The 18,212-nt window shown below is 33.4% G+C and overlaps 1 protein-coding gene across 6 annotated transcripts in view; it reads left to right on the forward strand.

Moving 5' to 3' along the window:
• The window catches only part of SLC17A1 (solute carrier family 17 member 1), a 47,867-nt gene that overhangs the window by 18,158 nt on the left and 11,497 nt on the right, over window positions 1-18,212 (forward strand). For 3 of the 6 annotated variants that reach the window (XR_012062012.1, XM_072944723.1, XM_015234613.3), the window contains exons 10-11: window positions 6,054-6,144; window positions 13,256-13,392. Coding sequence is in view for 4 of the 6 variants with exons in the window: in XM_072944723.1 (XP_072800824.1) it covers window positions 6,054-6,144; window positions 13,256-13,390 (226 nt within the window). In the remaining 2 variants the exon portion in view is untranslated. Of the gene's footprint in view, window positions 1-6,053; window positions 6,145-7,585; window positions 7,663-13,255; window positions 13,393-18,212 lie in introns of those variants that run through there. The other 3 variants (XM_072944724.1, XR_012062013.1, XM_072944725.1) reach the window with 3 other exon arrangements.

Raw genomic sequence — 18,212 nt, forward strand, 5'->3', positions numbered from 1 at the left:
ATACTGTGGATGTGTAATGATTTTCAGAGGAATTGTCATGGTACTCAGGATGCTTGATACTAGGGACTCTGTTTATATCTCTAATCATGGAATGAAAGCACCTCTTTCAGTAAAAAGTAGGTTAAATCTTTTCCCACCACCACAGCATGCTAAAGACTTCTGAATCTGAGAACATAGTCATTAAAGGTGTTATATGTACAGGATATATAATAGGATAAATACAAAGAAAACCACACCTAGTCTTGTCAGAGCAAAACTGCCAAAAAACAGAGAGGTCTCCTAAAAAGAGCCTTATGCAAAGGCATATTACTTTCAAGGAGCAATAAGAATACTGACATCTGCCTTCTCAACAGAAACTATGAAATCTAGAAGGCAATCCCTAATATGTAAACAAACAAATAAAAACCACTGTTAACCTTGAAGGCTGTGTCTAGGAAAAGTTTACTTCAAGAATTAAGGTAATATAAAAATATTTTCAGGCAAACTGTGAGAATTCATTAGCAACAGATCTCCAGTGAAAGAATTATTAAATGAGAATTCTTCAGGCAAAAATAAAATAATCACAGATGAAGCACAGAGGTGTAGGAACAAATGAAGAGAGATGGAGAGGGAAAATATTAGAGTAAATCTAATAATTACTGAATTCACACACAAAAACAGTAACACCCTATATGGTATAAATATATATGTAAGTTTAAATGCACAACAGTAAATAGCACAAAAGATGAGAGGGAATAAATGAATTTAAGTGTCCTAAGATGCTTTCATTAATTGGAGTTTTTAAAACATTAACTTGTATTAGACTATAATAAGTCAAGGATACATATTACCTGTAAGGTAACTACTGAGGGCTAATAAAAGTAAAAAGAGAGTGATATTTTTTAAATTAATGAGAAAGGAATAAAAACGGATATAGAATAGGTGGGAAAAAGTGGAATGATGATCATATTAAGTCAAATGTATCAGAAAAACATGAAATATAAAAGAACTGAATATTCCAAATTGTAAGTTAATCTGGATTGAAATAAAAGTAAAACCAAAATGTAATAGATTAAATGTAAAATAAATTAAAATAGATCAGACAGTGTAGACTTTAAGGCAAGATACATTACTACAGATAAAGAATATTTTATAATTAATACATAAGAAGTTATTTCTATGCATCTAACGTTTTACAACCATAAAGCAAAATTTGAGAAAATTGTTAAACTTCCACAGAGGATTGAGCAGTTTGTGTATGACTGACATTCCAGCTGGGGAAAAACTTGAAAAGATCAGATAAAATATTATAAGTATTCACTGAAAGGAATCAGACAGCAGCAGAAACCAATAAGACCAAAGACATCGGAAGCTTACATCTTGGAGAGGTGAGCTGACAATCCCTCCACTTCTTCTCTGGGGCCTGAAAATTGGCAAAAGGCTGATAATCCAGGTTTGACCCTGGTAGAAGCCTGCTGCTCTGGACAGAGAAATTAGCCAACCATTTGGCAGTTGCACAGGGCTAGCATGGCAAAATTTGAAATTAAGGGAATTTAAACACCAAGTCAGTTTCTCTCCTGGAGATGTTTGTTGAATTCTGAAGTTCAATAGGGTAAGAGGCAAAAAAAAAAAAAAAAAAAAAAAAAAAAGCTAAAAATCTGTAAGAAACATGGCAGAATTTCCCATACCATCTATGCTAAGGAAAGAAGATCTACCACGGCCTGGAGGGACCCAGCTGAATATACTGAGCTCTCTACTTAACAACATGAAGGGCTATACCCAAGGAATGGGGATGGGGGATACCAGAGATAAACTGAGTCCTTTCAAAATTGAAACCTAGTCTCTTCTCAGTTCATCCCCTGATTAAGTTAAAGTGATCACTTTCCTCCCCTCCAAATTTAACTATTAGAGAAAACAGTAAATCTTTTCTGGCAAAATATAGTATATTCTAAAGTCTTTGTAGCTTCTTATTCACAATGTGCAGCATTAATAAAATTACTAGGCATGCCAAGGGACAGGACCATGTGACCAGTACCATAAAATGCCATTAGAAATAGTCCTACAACTGATACAGATATTAAAGTTATCAGGCAAGAAGTATCTATGATTAATAGACCCAAGAAACCAGGGGGAAAACTGAAGAAAATAGATGAAAGGGTAAACAATTTGACCAGCATTGAAATCTATTTAAAAAAATCAAATGAAAGTTCTAGAACTGAAAAAAAAAGTCTGAAATTAGATCTTAATAGATAGATAGGTTTAATGATAAATTAGCTACAAGAGAAGACAGGATTGGTAAACTAGAAAACATTAACAAAATCTAGGTTAAAGTATATATAGTAAAAGAATAGAAAATAAAGAAAAGAAAGCAACAGAAACATGGAATTAATTGAAAAGGCTAATAAATCTGTTTAAGTCTCAGAAGGAAAGGAGAGATAAAATGTGACATAAACAATATTTTAACAGAAGGCCCCCCAAAACCCCAAAAGTAATGAAAGTTAGCAAACCACACATGCACACAGCTCTGTGAATTTCAACCACGATAAAATGTAAATTTAAAAAATTAATATATATAGTAAGAATGCTGAAAACCAAGAGCCAAAAATAACTAGAAAAATCTGAAAAGGAACCAGAGGGAAAAGACATCTTACTTGCAAGTAGCAATAGTAAGCCTGACATCTGACTTTTCAACAGAAACTATGAAAGCTAGAAGATAATGAAATAAGCTCTATAAACTGCTAAAAAGTAAATGCCAACCTAGAATTTTATGCCTAGTGAAAATATTCTTCAAAAATCAAAGCAAAATAAAAAAAGTTTTCAGACAAACAGGCAAACAGAGAAATTGCCACCAGATCTTCACTAAAAGAAATACTGAAAGGAAATTTTCAGCCAAAAATAAATTATCCCTGATGAAACCTGAAAATGCAAGACAGACTGAGGAGCAATAGTGGGGTAAATATGCATATAATTAAGAGACTATTGTCTTTAAAAACAGAGTACCTTGTGAGTTGAAATGCATATAGATATAAAAGGCACTAAGAAATGAAAATACAGGATGAAATAATGCAAAGAGAAGGAGGGAGATACATAGAGTTAAAAAAAGTTTTATTCCAGCATTATAGAGAACATAGTAAAAGTATAAACTTCAGTGAAGAGTGCATGTTATAATATCTTCAGTGCTGAAAAAATAATGAAATAATGTCATAGAAGGAAAAATGAAATGAAAATGGATGACTCTAAAAGAAAGAAAAAGTACAATGAAAAAGAGGAAGTCAAATAGCAAATAATGAGCAGATAAATATAATCACAAGTATATCTGTAATTATATTAAATTAATATAGATGAAATACTCCAAGTATCAAGATTGTCAAACTCAATAAAAAAGGAAATGCAGCTCTGTGGTGCAAATAAAAAACACATTAAACATGAGGATACATCAAGGATGAAATAAAAGAATGTGAAAAGGTATGCCAAACAAATATTAACCAAAAGAAATCTGGAATAACTATGTTAATCTTAGATAAAATAGACTTTAATGCAAGGGGCATTACTAGAAATAAAGGGTGATATATCATAGTGGTAAAGAGAAAAATGTCAGAATTATACTTCTTTTGGAACCAAATCATACAGCTTTAATTTATATTCATCATGAGTCGAGAGAATCCAAAGAACTAAGCAAATTTACAACGAAGAAAGAGACTTTCACACATCTCTTTCAATAGCTTATACAAAAAAAGAGGTAGACAAGAGTAAGGATATGGATGATTACAACAACAGTTAACAAGTTGACCTGGTTGGCATACGTAGAACACTGCACTCAACAAGGAGAGAATTTACATTCTTTTCAATTGCCCATGGGACATTTTCTGAAATTAACAATATGATAGATCATAAAACAAGCTGCAGTTCATTTTAAGTGACTGAAATCATTCAGAATATATTCTTTAATCATAATGAAATTAAGGTTACTACCAAAAGCAAAAGATAGGTAACTCCCATTGCTTTGAAATTAATGTTTAGGTAAAAGAGGAAATCATATTTGAAATTAGAAAATACTTCATAACTAAATTACAATGAAATATGACATTTCAAAGCATGTGGGATGTATTTAAAATCATGTCCATGAGAAATGTATATCTTTAAACATATATATTGAAAGACAATTAAGTCTTAAAATCAATAATCATGTTTATATCTCAAGTAGGGGAAAAGTAGCAAATTAAACCCAAAGAAAGTAGAAAAGAAATTATGAAGATTAGGGCCAAAAATGATACATAAAACCAACAATATCAAAGTTGCTTCTTTGAAAACTAGTAAAATTAATGAAATAAAGAAGATTAATGAAGAAAAATAAAGGGAAAAATTATCAGTATAAGCAATGGAAAAAGTGCATTGTGGTAAGTCTTAGCTCATAATAAAGAAAATAACAGAATATTATAAACAACTTCATTCCAATAAATCTGACAATTTAAATGAAAAGTTCCTCAATACACACAGTCATAAAATAAAATTAAAAAAATTTTTTATAGGGGAAGGGGTTTATGAAGGCAAAATGACAAGGGCTCACAAAGTTATAAGTAGCCATGTTCTCACCAAAATCCCAGGAATTCTATTGCTAAAATGAAAAGGGCAACAATAATTACTGGGGACAATTGACAGTTTCTGCCCCAGTCTGCACCTGTGGCTGCTTATAAGCATAAATGTTCTTCTTCACACATTAAAAGACACTCTTCATGTCATTCTAAGTGAAGTAAGCCAGAAAGAGAAAGAAAAATACCATATGAGATTGCTCATATGTGGAATCTAAAAAAAGAACATAAATACAAAACAGAAACAGACTCACGGACATAGAATACAAACTTGTGGTTGCCAAGAGGGTGGGGGGTGGGAAGGGACAGACTGGGTTTTCAAAATGTGGAATAGATAAACAAGATTATACTGTACAGCACAGGGAAATATATACAAGATGTTGTGGTAGCTCACAGCGAAAAAAAAAAGTGACAATGAATATATGTATATTCATGTATAACTGAAAAATTGTGCTCTACAGTGGAATTTGACACAACATTGTTAAAAAAAAAAGGAGCCTATGGCCATAAAAAAATTTTTAAAAAATAATAATTTTTTTAAAAAGACACTCTTCAGCTCCACAAAACGAGCCAACTCAAATTTCTACCTGGTGACTGCATACAGCTCCACAATCCAGGGACTATAGGTCCAGATGTGATGCTTCTCAGCCTAGAGACTCATAGACTAGTAAACAAGCTATATACTCTCTCCCATATTCAGCATGTAAAGGCAGAGTAAGAATGGAAGACCCAAAGAAATAAAAGACGTAACAAAACAAACAGAAAGCCGCCACTCTCATAAAAGGGAAAAGGTAAAAACACAGGACCTTTAATGGTGAAATCTGTTGGGCAGGAAAGGCAAAGACTCCCTGTCCTGGAGAGAAATAATTTCTTGATCAGACACGGGATTCTGCTCCCCAAAATGCACTTCCTTGTTCTTTACAGCTGATGGATTTGACCCATACTTTATCTATTATTCTATGTGGCTTCCCTACTTTTGTAGCTTACCTTCTGCTGAGGTTGGTTTTGGCACTCAGGACTGGCCAGTCACAGTGGCTTGAAACAAGTTTCTGATTTCCTTGCCTGAATAATGGGAGAAATCACTGGGGCCAGTAGTTCTGGGACTGTGAGAATAGACCAGGTGAACAGAGTCCTTCAATTTTGTGTTAATCCCAAACTAGTTCCTATTATCAATACACATCACCTTTGGAACTTCTCAACTGTATTCATAGATTTTCTAACTCTGCTGGCTTTCACTCTAATATGATCTCATTTTCTCAATATATTGATATTCTTTACTGCTAAAGCCAACCTTTCTGACTCTGTGGTGCAACCAGAAATTTACTTATATCCATATGTTTTTTCAGACATTTTAATGGAATTTGAGTAGGGGGAAAGGGAAATTTAGGAAAGCAAATCAAACCTCTCTTAAACCTCATTTCACTAGGTTTTTCCTGCAGCATTTGTATTACTTTGCATCTGTGTGTTATCATTCATTTTTTATAGATACTATGGATTTCTTAAAGGAGTTACAAATTTAGTTGGAATGACAGGAGCACTAATTTCTACCACTCTGACTGGAATGATTCTTAGTCAGGTAAGGAACATCCAGACATGGGTAGTTATTTTTCTAATATTAATTGTACAGAAAAAGAGGATAATTCAGACCAAAAAAATGCAGTGAAGACATTGGCAAGAGGTGAGTTATGAGTTTTTGTGTCACATTAAGCTTGGTCAAATCAGGCATTTCCTCCAAACTTACAGATAATACAATTTCTTTCTTGTTGTATGTCAATTAATTGTACTGGTAACTCTTTAATCATTGATTATTGAAACAAAAGTGGACCTCTGTGATTTTTTAACAATGAATGTGTGCCTTGATCAAAACAGGTCATTGACTGGACCAGTGGTAATATAAGTTACAAGATACAGTTTTGTTAGGAAAGGAATGACCAATCAGGAACAAATAGATTTTAAAAATGACTAAAAAATACAATTCTATAAAGGCCGACTTCTGTTTCTATGGACAAGGTTATCTGAAATTCTCCTCCTAAGAATACTTAGAATGCCTTATTTGGTGCTAAAGGAAAATAAATACTAGTCTAGAATTCTATAATCTATCAAAAAATTCATCATCAAAAATTAAGTTTAAGTTCATCCACTTTCACACAAAAACAGAGAATCCAGCAAAAGTAGACTAGCACTGAGAGAAAAACAAAAGTTAGTTTTTTTAGGGAGAAATAAAATTATCCCATATGGTAGCTTGGAGATGCAGAAAGGAAAAGAAGCAACAGAAATAATAAATATGTGGATGATTCTAAAGGAATATTGTGTAAATTGGTAGTATCATGTAAAGAAACCGCAGTTCCCAAAGCTGCTTGCCTAGTGGAGGCAAAACCAAGATGGTTACCCAGGTGGTAATTGGAAACATGTCCACATTTCTCAGCCATCATATTTGTTCTGGCTTTTCTTCTTAAGCCACAGGCAATTTACTCATTAACCATTAATACTAAGTTTCATTATTATTTGTTAGATTGGTTTGTCTTTGGCCAGGATTGTTGTTATGATGTCTCTGTTCCAATACATCTGAACATGCTTTCTCCAACACACTATATACAAATGACTGTGCAATCTTTGCCAACATAATTTGATAAATTCTGTGGTCCCAGATCTAATAATATATTTTCAGATAAGTTTAAATACCTTATCAAATTTTAACAATCGTGTTAAATGAATGCTTATCTTGGAAAAAAAAAAAGTAAGGGGAATGTTCAGAGGTGGAAAATGAAGGAAGAGCTTGATTCCAGAGAGGTAAATGACCATCAAAGCCACTGGCTGCCTTGGAGAAATTGCCCATCCTGGGTGGTCTATAGCTTCAGATGCAGTGGACGAACAGAGGGTAAGAGGTAATATCCCAAAACCACTTATAAAAGAAGAGTCAGAATGAAAATACTGGTATAAATCTGTAATCCCTAAGGACTACAACCACACACCACTACTACCATGTAACTCATATATAAACTTGGGTTTCTTTGTAGGAAAACCTAGAAGCTGAGAAGTAGCAGTGTGCAGGCAGTTCCTCCAAATGCTCCTTATCCCGTGACTTTAGCCAAGGAGAGATAATTTGCATTCACCATGGCCATATTTCCCATAGAGAAGAACCCTCCACCATCATGTGCTTTGGACTTATCGTATCAGAAAGGCCAGAAACATCACTACAACCACAGAAGCTCTCTGATCAGAGAGGTAGCGTCACTTGAAAAGGAGAACTGTAGGAAACAAGAATGTGTTTTCTCCTCTGAGCATGGAGCCCACTCAGCCTGTCCTTCCACTGAACTCAGTCAGACCTGCTGAGCTGACTCCCCCGAAACGTGGCTCCAGAACTGTCTGAAGTTATCTCTGTCCAGTGAGGAAACTTGCCTTTCTCAGCTTCAGCTACAAAGGAAAAGAAGAAATTGAATAAAGACTCTACTGACCATATGAAACAATAAGCCAATTTTCACAAGAGTCTATGGCCCAAATTCAAACTCTGTTGGCTCCAAATGCCATAAGCCAAAAATTGAAATAATGTGGCATGTGAGAGGAGAATAAAACCCACAGGATCAGATCCTCAGAGCCAACCCATCATAAAGCTATTAACAAAATGAAAGCTGCTGTAGCTCAAGGGAGACATTAAGGCACAAATGAGATGTGGAGATGAGGATAGCCCCTTCATAAAGATGCATGATTCAATTCGATAGGAAGAGATGACAATTATAAATTTGTATACACATAAAATACAGTATCATCTTACATAATAATAACAGACCTGCTGGAACCAAGGACAAAAGCATAGTTATGGTGAAAGATAACTATTTCTAATAATTGTTGCAGCAAAGAGAAAAAAACCTATAGAAATATAAAACTGTTGAACAACACAGTTAATATTCTTGACATATATAGAACATCCCACTCAACAACCACAGAATCCTTATTCCTTTCAAGGTTGCCTGGAACATTCACAAAAACTGACTACATACTGTGTCACTAAGTGAATTTTAGCAATTGTAACAGGACTGGAATTACACATAATATATCCTCCAATTATAATTAAAATATGACAGAAATCAGAGACAAAAAAAGATAATTAGAAAAATCCACGCATATTTTGAAAATAAATACATTTCAGATTTTCAGCTGCTTATGTTGACAAGTTCAGTGGTTTGGCTCAGTTCTCCCACTGAAAACAAACAAAAAATTAGATTCCAAAGGTTCAATATTCTAGACTATGTTCCATGCCAAAGTACAATAGCATCAGAAATTAATAGCAACAGGGTATCTAAAATGATTGCATATGTTTATAAACTAAACACCGTAATAACGAATTATTAGGTTTAAGAGAATATCGTAAGGGAATTCACTAATACTTAAAACTAGATGACAATGAAATTGTTACATGGGCAAATATATTGGACACTAAGTGTAATTTATAGTCTTAAGTTTTTTTATAAAAGATAAGAAAAAACATCTAAAACTAAATAAGCTAGGTATTCAACTCCAGAAATTGGGAAAAAATGCAAACCCAAAGAATAAGGATTAATATAATAAGAGTAAAAGTAGAAATCAATTCCATAGTTAATAAAATAGTACTGAAGGTACACAAAACCTAAAATTGGTCATTTGAAAATATTAATAGGACAGATAGACTTTCTGGAACAAGATAAAAGAGAGAAGATTCAAATAAAGAAAATACTAAATGAGAAAGAAAGTTTTTCAAAGATGACATAGATTAAAAGCTAAGGATATTCAGAACAACCCTATGCCAAAAAATTGGCTGAATGCGTTCCTAAAAATATAGAATTTACCAAAATTGCTCAAAAAAAATAAAGACCTTGAATGGACCAATAAAAATTAAAGACACTGAAATAGTATTCAAACATCTCCCTATCTCCCAAAAGACTAACTCAGGCCTAGTTTGCGTTCCAGCTGTTATACCAAATTTTCAATGAACAATTTTACCCTATCCTATACTATTTATGCCAAAAATTTAAAAAAAATTCTGAAAGAAATTGAGGCTAGTATAATCTTAATTCCAGAATCAGCAGAATTAGATAATAACAATGGAAGAAAAGAAAATTTTAGGTCTGTATTACTTATGAACTTAGATGCAAAAGTCCTAAAGAAATTATTAGTTAGCCAAAGCCAAACATATATGAAAAAACAATGCATTATGACAAGATAGATTTTATCTTGGTAAGGAAAATATGGTTTAACATAAGAAAGTTTGCCAGTGTAACTCATCACATGAGATCAATGGGGAAAAACAAAACTTACATGATTATCTCAACTGGTGCAGAACATTCCAATAGCTACGTATGATTTTTTTTAATCCTATTAGCAACCAGGGAGGGGATGGAAGTTCCTTAATTTGTAAATTTTTATGTACCAAAATACATAGATTATTTTTGCACAATTAAGAAACTTGAGATGTAGTCCCTTTAAGGTGACAAATGAGAAAAGGACGCTCATATCTACAACTATTTATCAACTTTTTAACATTGTACTGGCGCTCCTGGATACTGTTTTAAACGGAAATAAAAAGAGATTTAAGAGTCAGGAAGACTAAAATAAAGCTTCAATTTCCCAATGCTTCTATAATTATTTACTTAGGAAAACCAACAAAATCAATAAAAAATTAAAAATATATAAAGTAAATAAGAATAGAGCTTAGTAAGTTTGCTCAAAACAAAATCAACATACTTAAATAATAGCATTTATAGACACCAGAAATTAAATAAGATACTATTCACAGTAGTAACAAAAGTTATAAGTATCTTGGAATTAATGCAACCAAAAATATGCAAGATCATAATGGAGAAATTTTTTTAAATTCCTGACTTTATAAAATGCTGTTACTAATACAACATGTAGACTTATAAATAAGAACAAAATAGAGCTAAAGTATAAGAAAAAATAGTGTACGTAATCTGGGAGAGACTGATGGCAAATCCAAGTATTCTTTTTTAAAAATGCATCAAAGTATCCTTTTTTAAAAAATGAATTCAGAGACTATAGAATTCTTCAACTTTATTTTAAAAAATTTTTCTTTTTATTGTGGTCAAAAAAATAACGAAAATGTACTCTCTTAACAATTTTAAGTGTACCTTACAATATTGTGTAGGTAGTATTGTTAACTACATGCACATTGTTGTATAATAGATCTTTAGAACTTTGTCCTCCTGCATGACTGAAGCTCTATACCCACTGAACAACAACTCCCTGGTTCTCCGCCTCCTGGACCCTGTAATTTTTTTTTAAATATAAAGATTAGTATTAAATTTTTTGGTATGTGTGTTAAAATAACAAGTAAGTGTAACCATTAAAAATAGATATAGAGTGTGTCTCAAATCAGGAGAGAGAGGAAGACATGGAATTAAAAAAAAGCAAAAGTAAAAATCCCTCAATGTGAAAGAAGGGTAAGAAATGGGATGGGGGGGTAGGGGGTAGGCATAAAGGTAGAAAATAGGACAAATTGAAAGCATGAAGAGAGATGGTAGCAATAAATCCAAACATACCAGAGATCACAATAAATATAGATAGACTAAACTGCAGTTAAAGGACAAAGTTTGTAAGACTGGTTTAAAAACAAAAGCCATTCATGTGCTATTTATATATAAAATACATACCTAAAATAAAGACATGGAAACATTTAAAGTTGTAAGGACAGCATAAAAAATGAAGTAAACATTAACCAAAGAAAGATAGTATTATTATATTGTCAGGAAAAAAAAGTTTCCTTTAAGTAAAAGTACTAGATACAATGAGAATCGGCTACTTAGGGGCTTACAGTGTGCATTTCTCTGGCAAAACTATCTTGTTCAACTCTTAACTCAGCTACTTACAAGCTGTGTTATCAGAAACATTTCTTAATTTAAGCCTCAGTGTCTCCAGCTGGCTAAGATGACACAGAATGGGGCTAAGGCAATTATCAAATTAGATAATGCATATGAGTGTCAGATGTTTGTGTTCAATGCATAACAGCTATTAGTATTTTTATTCTTATATCCTTTTAAATCAGGAAAAATAGAACTATGTTTTCTATCCTATTGTTTAGCATTCTGAAAGAGGTTAGCAAACACAACTGTCAAGAATATACAATGTAAATGCAGAAGAAAAATGTTATGTACAGAGAATGTGATTGTCTTCCTAGGGGGGAAATAACCCCAAAGTTAGGTAGCATGCTGTGGAAAAATCTAAAGCATCATATCTACCAATATTGCAAAATACCTATGGGTATTTTGAAAACTGTGCAAAGTCCATATGAAGAAAACTGTGCACTTATTGAGCAACATCAGTGAAAATATGAGAAAAGAGAGGAATATTAAGTTTCTAGGAGACTTCAATTCCAAATTACAATGAATTTCTATTAAAATTATCACAGGCTTTATTATTTATCATTAAATTTCTAAGCACATCTTGATTTTTTTCCCTTCACTTTCTTTTTGCCTATTACCTGTCAAATTTGGCATGTTTTAATTATAGAAATCACTATAATTAAATATATTTAATGTCTAATTTGGCAGGAAAAATACAGTTTTATTTTTTCAATGTCTACTCTTAATTATGTTTTAAATGAAACTGAAGATGATTTGGTCAAGTTCTGAAAAAAAAATGCATTTTGTATAATAAAGTTTCACTTCAAACCAGAAAGGATGGATTTTTTTTTAAAACATAGTAGCAAACCACTTGTAGAAAAATACAGTTACAGTATGTTCTCATATTTACCCCCAAGTTAATTCTAGATGATTACAATGTAAATGAAGAAAGGAAACAATAACTATACTAAAGTAAAATAGAAGTTAATAATTATTTGAACTTTAAGCAGGACATCCTTCAAAAGCATGACCCAGAAACCAAAACCCCAATCACGATGCCTTACACATTTAATTACATAAAACTTAACCTCAGCTGATTAAAAGGTACAGGGCAAAATGGTAAAGCAAATCTGAAACATAACAGAAATTTCACCTTTGACTGTGGATGCAGAAAATACATTACCTGTGCATAGAATCCACCAACATCTTAAAATATATATGACATCAGGATTGTGTAGACCATTTTCTATGAAAGTAAAAATGGCTCTATTTATTAATAGAAGTCTATTAATGAAATTGATCATATTAATAGGCTGAAAAAGAAAATGTGTCAACCATTTTCATAAATAAGGAGAAGGTATTTGATAAATTTTATTCCAAAGCATTGCTGTGTATGTAATTAACCACCAAGGTATTCAAATTTGTAGCAGCAAAAAAAGTGAAACCCGGCTTAAATATAAAGAAACAAGGGGTGCTTTTATAAATTTTATAAATCTAAGTTCTGGATTGCTAATCAGTAATGGTTATGATACAGTCATATATTTCCTAATATGCAAACATGTTTATGAGATGTTTCCAAATGAAAAACCATATGCATTCTTGGCTTTAATACTGTGTATATATAATGTCATTTTTATACATGAAAAGTTATATGTATATAGGCATAGATAAAAATGTAGAAAGACAAATAGTGATTATCTTTGTAAAGTGAAATTATGACATCTTTTGTTCCTTATGAGAATGTATAAGTGAACTGCATTGAGGCTGTATTAATTTTAATATTATATTTTAAATGCTACAAAACACAACAACAAGACCAATAACTTATAATTACTTTGCACTTTAATTTCTCAGGCTTCAGAATCTTCCTGGCTTAAAATCTTCTCGCTGATGTCATCCCTTAATGTGATAAGCCTAATTTTCTACATTATATTCGCTAAAGCAGAAATTCAGGACTGGGCTAAAGAAAGACAAACCACGTATCTCTGAAGGTAAGAAGTGGTCAGATTAAAGACAGATTTTGAAACTGGGGATACAGGAGAGAGAGGAATTGAAGGTGGCCCCTGAGCAAACTGTGGTGCTGCTGACTGAGATGGGAAAAAATAAGGGGTGCAGGTTTGGGGCAGAAGAGGGGACCATATAAAGTCTGAAACTATTTGACATCCTGATAGAGATTGGCATGCAGCCCAGCAGATGCACTGCTCTAGACTTCTGGGGAGCTATTGGGGCTAGAGGTATAAAGTTGTGAGTCTAGGCCTCTTTAACGTTTAAAAGTGAGGAAGAAAAGGGGAAGGTTGCAAGGGAAACTGGGAAGGGCCTTTGGTGAAGTGGGAAGAACAGTGGTATCTCAGAAGAAAAGTGTAAAAGATGGGAATGAGTACCTGTGGCAAATATTATCAAGGGGTAAAATCACATAAGGTCTGAGAATTTACTGATGGGTTTGGCAAGAGTTACCTTAAAGGTGATCCTGACTAGAATGGTTTTCAAGTGAATGATGGAGACAAAGGGTTCAAAGGAAAATCTGATGTTGTGCCTTTCTTCTCCAAACTCTATCAGTGGTAAATAAACAGTAGGAGAAATGTCTCTCTATAGAATTAGTTCAGCTAATACATAAATAAGAATTGATAGATGTGAAACATCCCCATTTTGCAAACCCCCGTGAATTAAGAGATGCAGACATTGTGTACATCCACAGCTGTTAACATCACAAAAACACGTAGAGACACTGTGTGCATCCTGATGGAAGAACACACCGCCACCAAGGTCTTGCTAAGAAAATCAAACTGAATGTGATTAAGCCTCTGCATATAGCTACTGTTTGGTAACAAATACAGAGAATAGGTTAAACTAAATCCTAAGAGTATCATCAGCAACTCCAAACCTTGGAAATATTTACAGTCAAAAGACTCAGATTCTTTAACAAATTAATTATAAGGAAAAAGAAAAGCAGTGGAGGGGGTCATTTCATTTAGTATATGTTTCTTACAAAGGGTAGATAGTTGGGTTCAGTGATTTTACCCACTCTCAGAGTTGTCTATGTTCCATGAGCATAATCCAATTGTGTTTATTATAATTACAAGTATACTTCATTTTTTTCTGTCATTTTATGTTATATTCCCTTAAGAAAGCTCCTCCTCCTGCCCCCTTGCCTGCCTCTAGTAATTCAGAAGGTTTAGGGAATATTAAAGTTTGAGTTGTGCTTACACTCTTAATTAAATCTTCTTTGAAAATATACTCATTTTCCATTAGCATGCTATATTCTTTATCTGCCTTCTTTTCCCTTCCAAAATGCCTAACATATTTGACTTTTCTAATTACTTTTCTTTGGCTAGGACCAATTCTCCCTGAGCTTGTAATTTTTCAAACATGGTTTACGTAGAATTTCTTCAATTTTCTTGTTTACCTGGTCGCTGTTTCCACCTTCCCATCAGGCTGGGGCTAAAAGTTTAAATTCAAAGTTGGTTTCTTTTTGGATTTTGTGACTCTATTGTATGCTTTTAACTTGTGGTTACCCTGTTTTTTCTAGTATATTAACCCATTACTATATCTGTTTACTTTAAGCTGATAGTCATATAAGCTCAAACATATCCTAAAAAGAACAAAAATAGTACCACTCTATCTTGATTACTGTTGCTTTGTAGAAAGCTTTGAAGTGTGAGTTCTCCAACTTTATTCTTCTTTTTCAAGACTGTTTTGGCTATTGTGGGTCCCTTGAAAATCTATATTAATTTTAGAATCAGTTTGTCAATTTCCATAGAGAAATCAGCTGGGAATTCTAACAGACATTACATTGAATCTGTGGATCAGTTTCAGGAGTTTTGCCATTTTAACAGTATTAAGTCTTCCAATCCATGAACATTGGACTTTTTCACTCATTTAAATCTTCTTTAATTTCTTTCAACAATGTTTTTTATTTTTCAGAGTATAAATGTTACATTTCTTTTGTTAAATATATTCCTAAGTATTTTATTCTTTTTTATGCAACTTCTTTTATCAATTCTTATTTTTATTTTATTTATTTATTTTTATTTATATTTTATTGAAGTATAGTCAGTTACCATGTATCAATTTCTGGTGTACAGCATAATGTCCCAGTCATGCATATATATACATGTATTCATTTTCATATTCTTTTTCATTAAAGGTTATTACAAGATGTTGAATATAGTTCCCTGTACTACACAGAAGAAATTTGTTTTTTATCTATTTTTATATATAGTGGTTAACATTTGCAAATCTCAAACTGCCAAATTTATCCCTTACCACCCCCTTTACCCTGGTAACCATAAGATTGTTTACTATGTCTGCAAGTCTGTTCTTTTGTAGATTAGTTATTAGTGTTCTCTTTTTTCTTTTCTTTAGATTCCACATAAGAGGGATAGCATATGATATTTTTCTTTCTCTTTCTGGCTTGCTTCACTTAGAATGACAATCTCCAGGTCCATCTATGTTGCTGCAAATGACATTATTTTATTCTTTTTTATCACTAAGTAGAACATTCTCTCACACCATACACAAATATAAACTCAAAATGGCTTAAAGACTTAAACATAAGACAAGACTCTATAAACCTCCTAGAAGAAAACATAGGCAAAACATTCTCTGACGTAAATCTTAGCAATGTTCTCCTAGGGCAGTCTACCCAGGCAATAGAAATAAAAGCAAAAATAAACAAGTGGGACCTTATAAATCTTATAAGCTTTTGCACAGCAAAGGAAACGATAAGCAAAACAAAATGACAACCTACGAAATGAGGGAAAATATTTGCAAATGATGCGATTGACAAGGGCTTAATTTCCAGAATATATAAACAGCTCATTAATAACTTAATAACAACGACAGCAAAAAACAAACAACCCAATCCAAAAATGGGCAGAAGACCTAAAGTAGCAGTTCTCCAATGAAGACATACAAATGGCCAATAGGCACATGAGAAAAATGTTCAATATCACTAATTATCAGAAAAATGCAAATCAAAACTACACCCCTCACATCAGTAAGAATGGCCATCGTTCAAAAGTCCACAGACAATAAATGCTGGAGAGGGTGTGGAGAAAAGGGAACCCTCCTACACTGCTGGTGGGAATGTAGTTTTGGTGCAGCCATTATGGAAAACAGTATGGAGATTCCTCAAAAAAACTAAAAATAGACTTACCATATGATCCAGCAATCCCACTCCTGGGCATATATCCAGAGGGAACTCTAATTTGAAAAGATACATGCACCCTAATATTCATAGCAGCACTATTTACAATAACCAAAATGTGAAAGCAACCTAATGTCCATCGATAGATGACTGGATAAAGAAGTTGTGGTATATTTTTAATGCAACTTTAAATGAAATTAGTTTGATTTTTGAATTATTCATTGCAAATATATAGAAATATGACTTATTTATATTGATCTTGTATCCTGAAACCTTGCTAAGCTCATTTATTAGTTCCAATAGTTCTTCTAGTGAATTCCTTACATCTTCTACTGATTTCCAGATAAAGATCAATACACCTCTCCAGTCCCACAGTGCTCTGTGTGCTCTTATAGGGAAGGAAAAAGTTTTGCCTGTTCCTCTTAGGGTCTCTGGTTGGATCTGAAAATTAAACTGACAAAAAAAAAAAAAGACAGATTAACAGGAGGAAAAGCATATAACTTTTATTGAATTTTTACATGTATAAGGGAGTTTTCACAAGAAAATGAAGACCTGAAGAATTGACCAGAGCAGGAAGCGTTTATATCTTGTAGACAAAGAAACAATAAATTTGTGAAGAATTGATAAGACAAAGGGGTTTGGGCTAGGGGTAGGAAGTAGTAAAGAAATGACTAAAAAGAAAAAGTTTAGTTTAACAAGTTTTCTTTGTACAGATTTCTTGGCCCCCAGTTCCGTGACTCTGGTGATAAGACTGTCTTCCTTCCTTCTGGTACAAAGGAGGGCATCTTTCACATCGGAGTTTTGTGACCAGGGACAGAGATCAGTGGGGCCTTCCTGCTTCTGCTGTTTTTTTAAAAAACTCCTTTGGCTTAAGATCTCTAAATATTCCAAAGTGCCATATTTAGGGGTGGCGTGTCCTGAATGCCACTACTCTACATACTTCCACAGCCTCCTCACAAACCAGGCTTCCCTTAATCTCCGTACTCTGGTCATACTTGATTGCTCCCTCTTGCCACCAAACCTTTGCTTACTCTGTGCCCTCTCCTTAGAATGTTCTTTTCATCCATTTCCTGCATTAGTTAACTATCACCCTTCAGATTTCAGCTTATTGAAACTTCATAGTCGGGGCCCTCCATCACCCTCAGACTCGTGCATATGCCCTTATCATTCACACTCATAGCCTGGTGTCCTCATTATTTCATTCCATAGCCACTGCATGTTCACTTGTGTGGCACTTTGATTAAAAGTCATCCACCCTCCTGAGATGTTGAGCTCCCTAAAGCTATGTCTGGCTTTAGTCTCTGCCATGCCCCATGCTATATGTTCATTAATGTTTATTTACTGCTCAGTGTTTTTGCTCCTTTTCATGGCCCTCATGCTGCTCACATGGGAGCTTAATGAAAGCAGATACACCATACACTCTCCAGACATTTAAAATGGGGTCAAGTCAGCATAGGTCTCACATGCATTTTCGGAAGACATGTTAGGTTAACAAAATGAATGCTGAATGAGAGCCACTGAAGGCAGGTGAGATTCTAATAGAGGAAGAAAGGAAGGGCATCTGAGATGGGAGTGGCAGCATGAACAAATGTTTGAGGGGTGACGGAGAAACTGGACAATGTCTGTTTACCAAGATGTAAGTTTTTACTTGCATGATTCTGGCTT

Source organism: Vicugna pacos, chromosome 20 (genome assembly GCF_048564905.1).
Source record: "Vicugna pacos chromosome 20, VicPac4, whole genome shotgun sequence".
NCBI lineage: Eukaryota > Metazoa > Chordata > Mammalia > Artiodactyla > Camelidae > Vicugna > Vicugna pacos.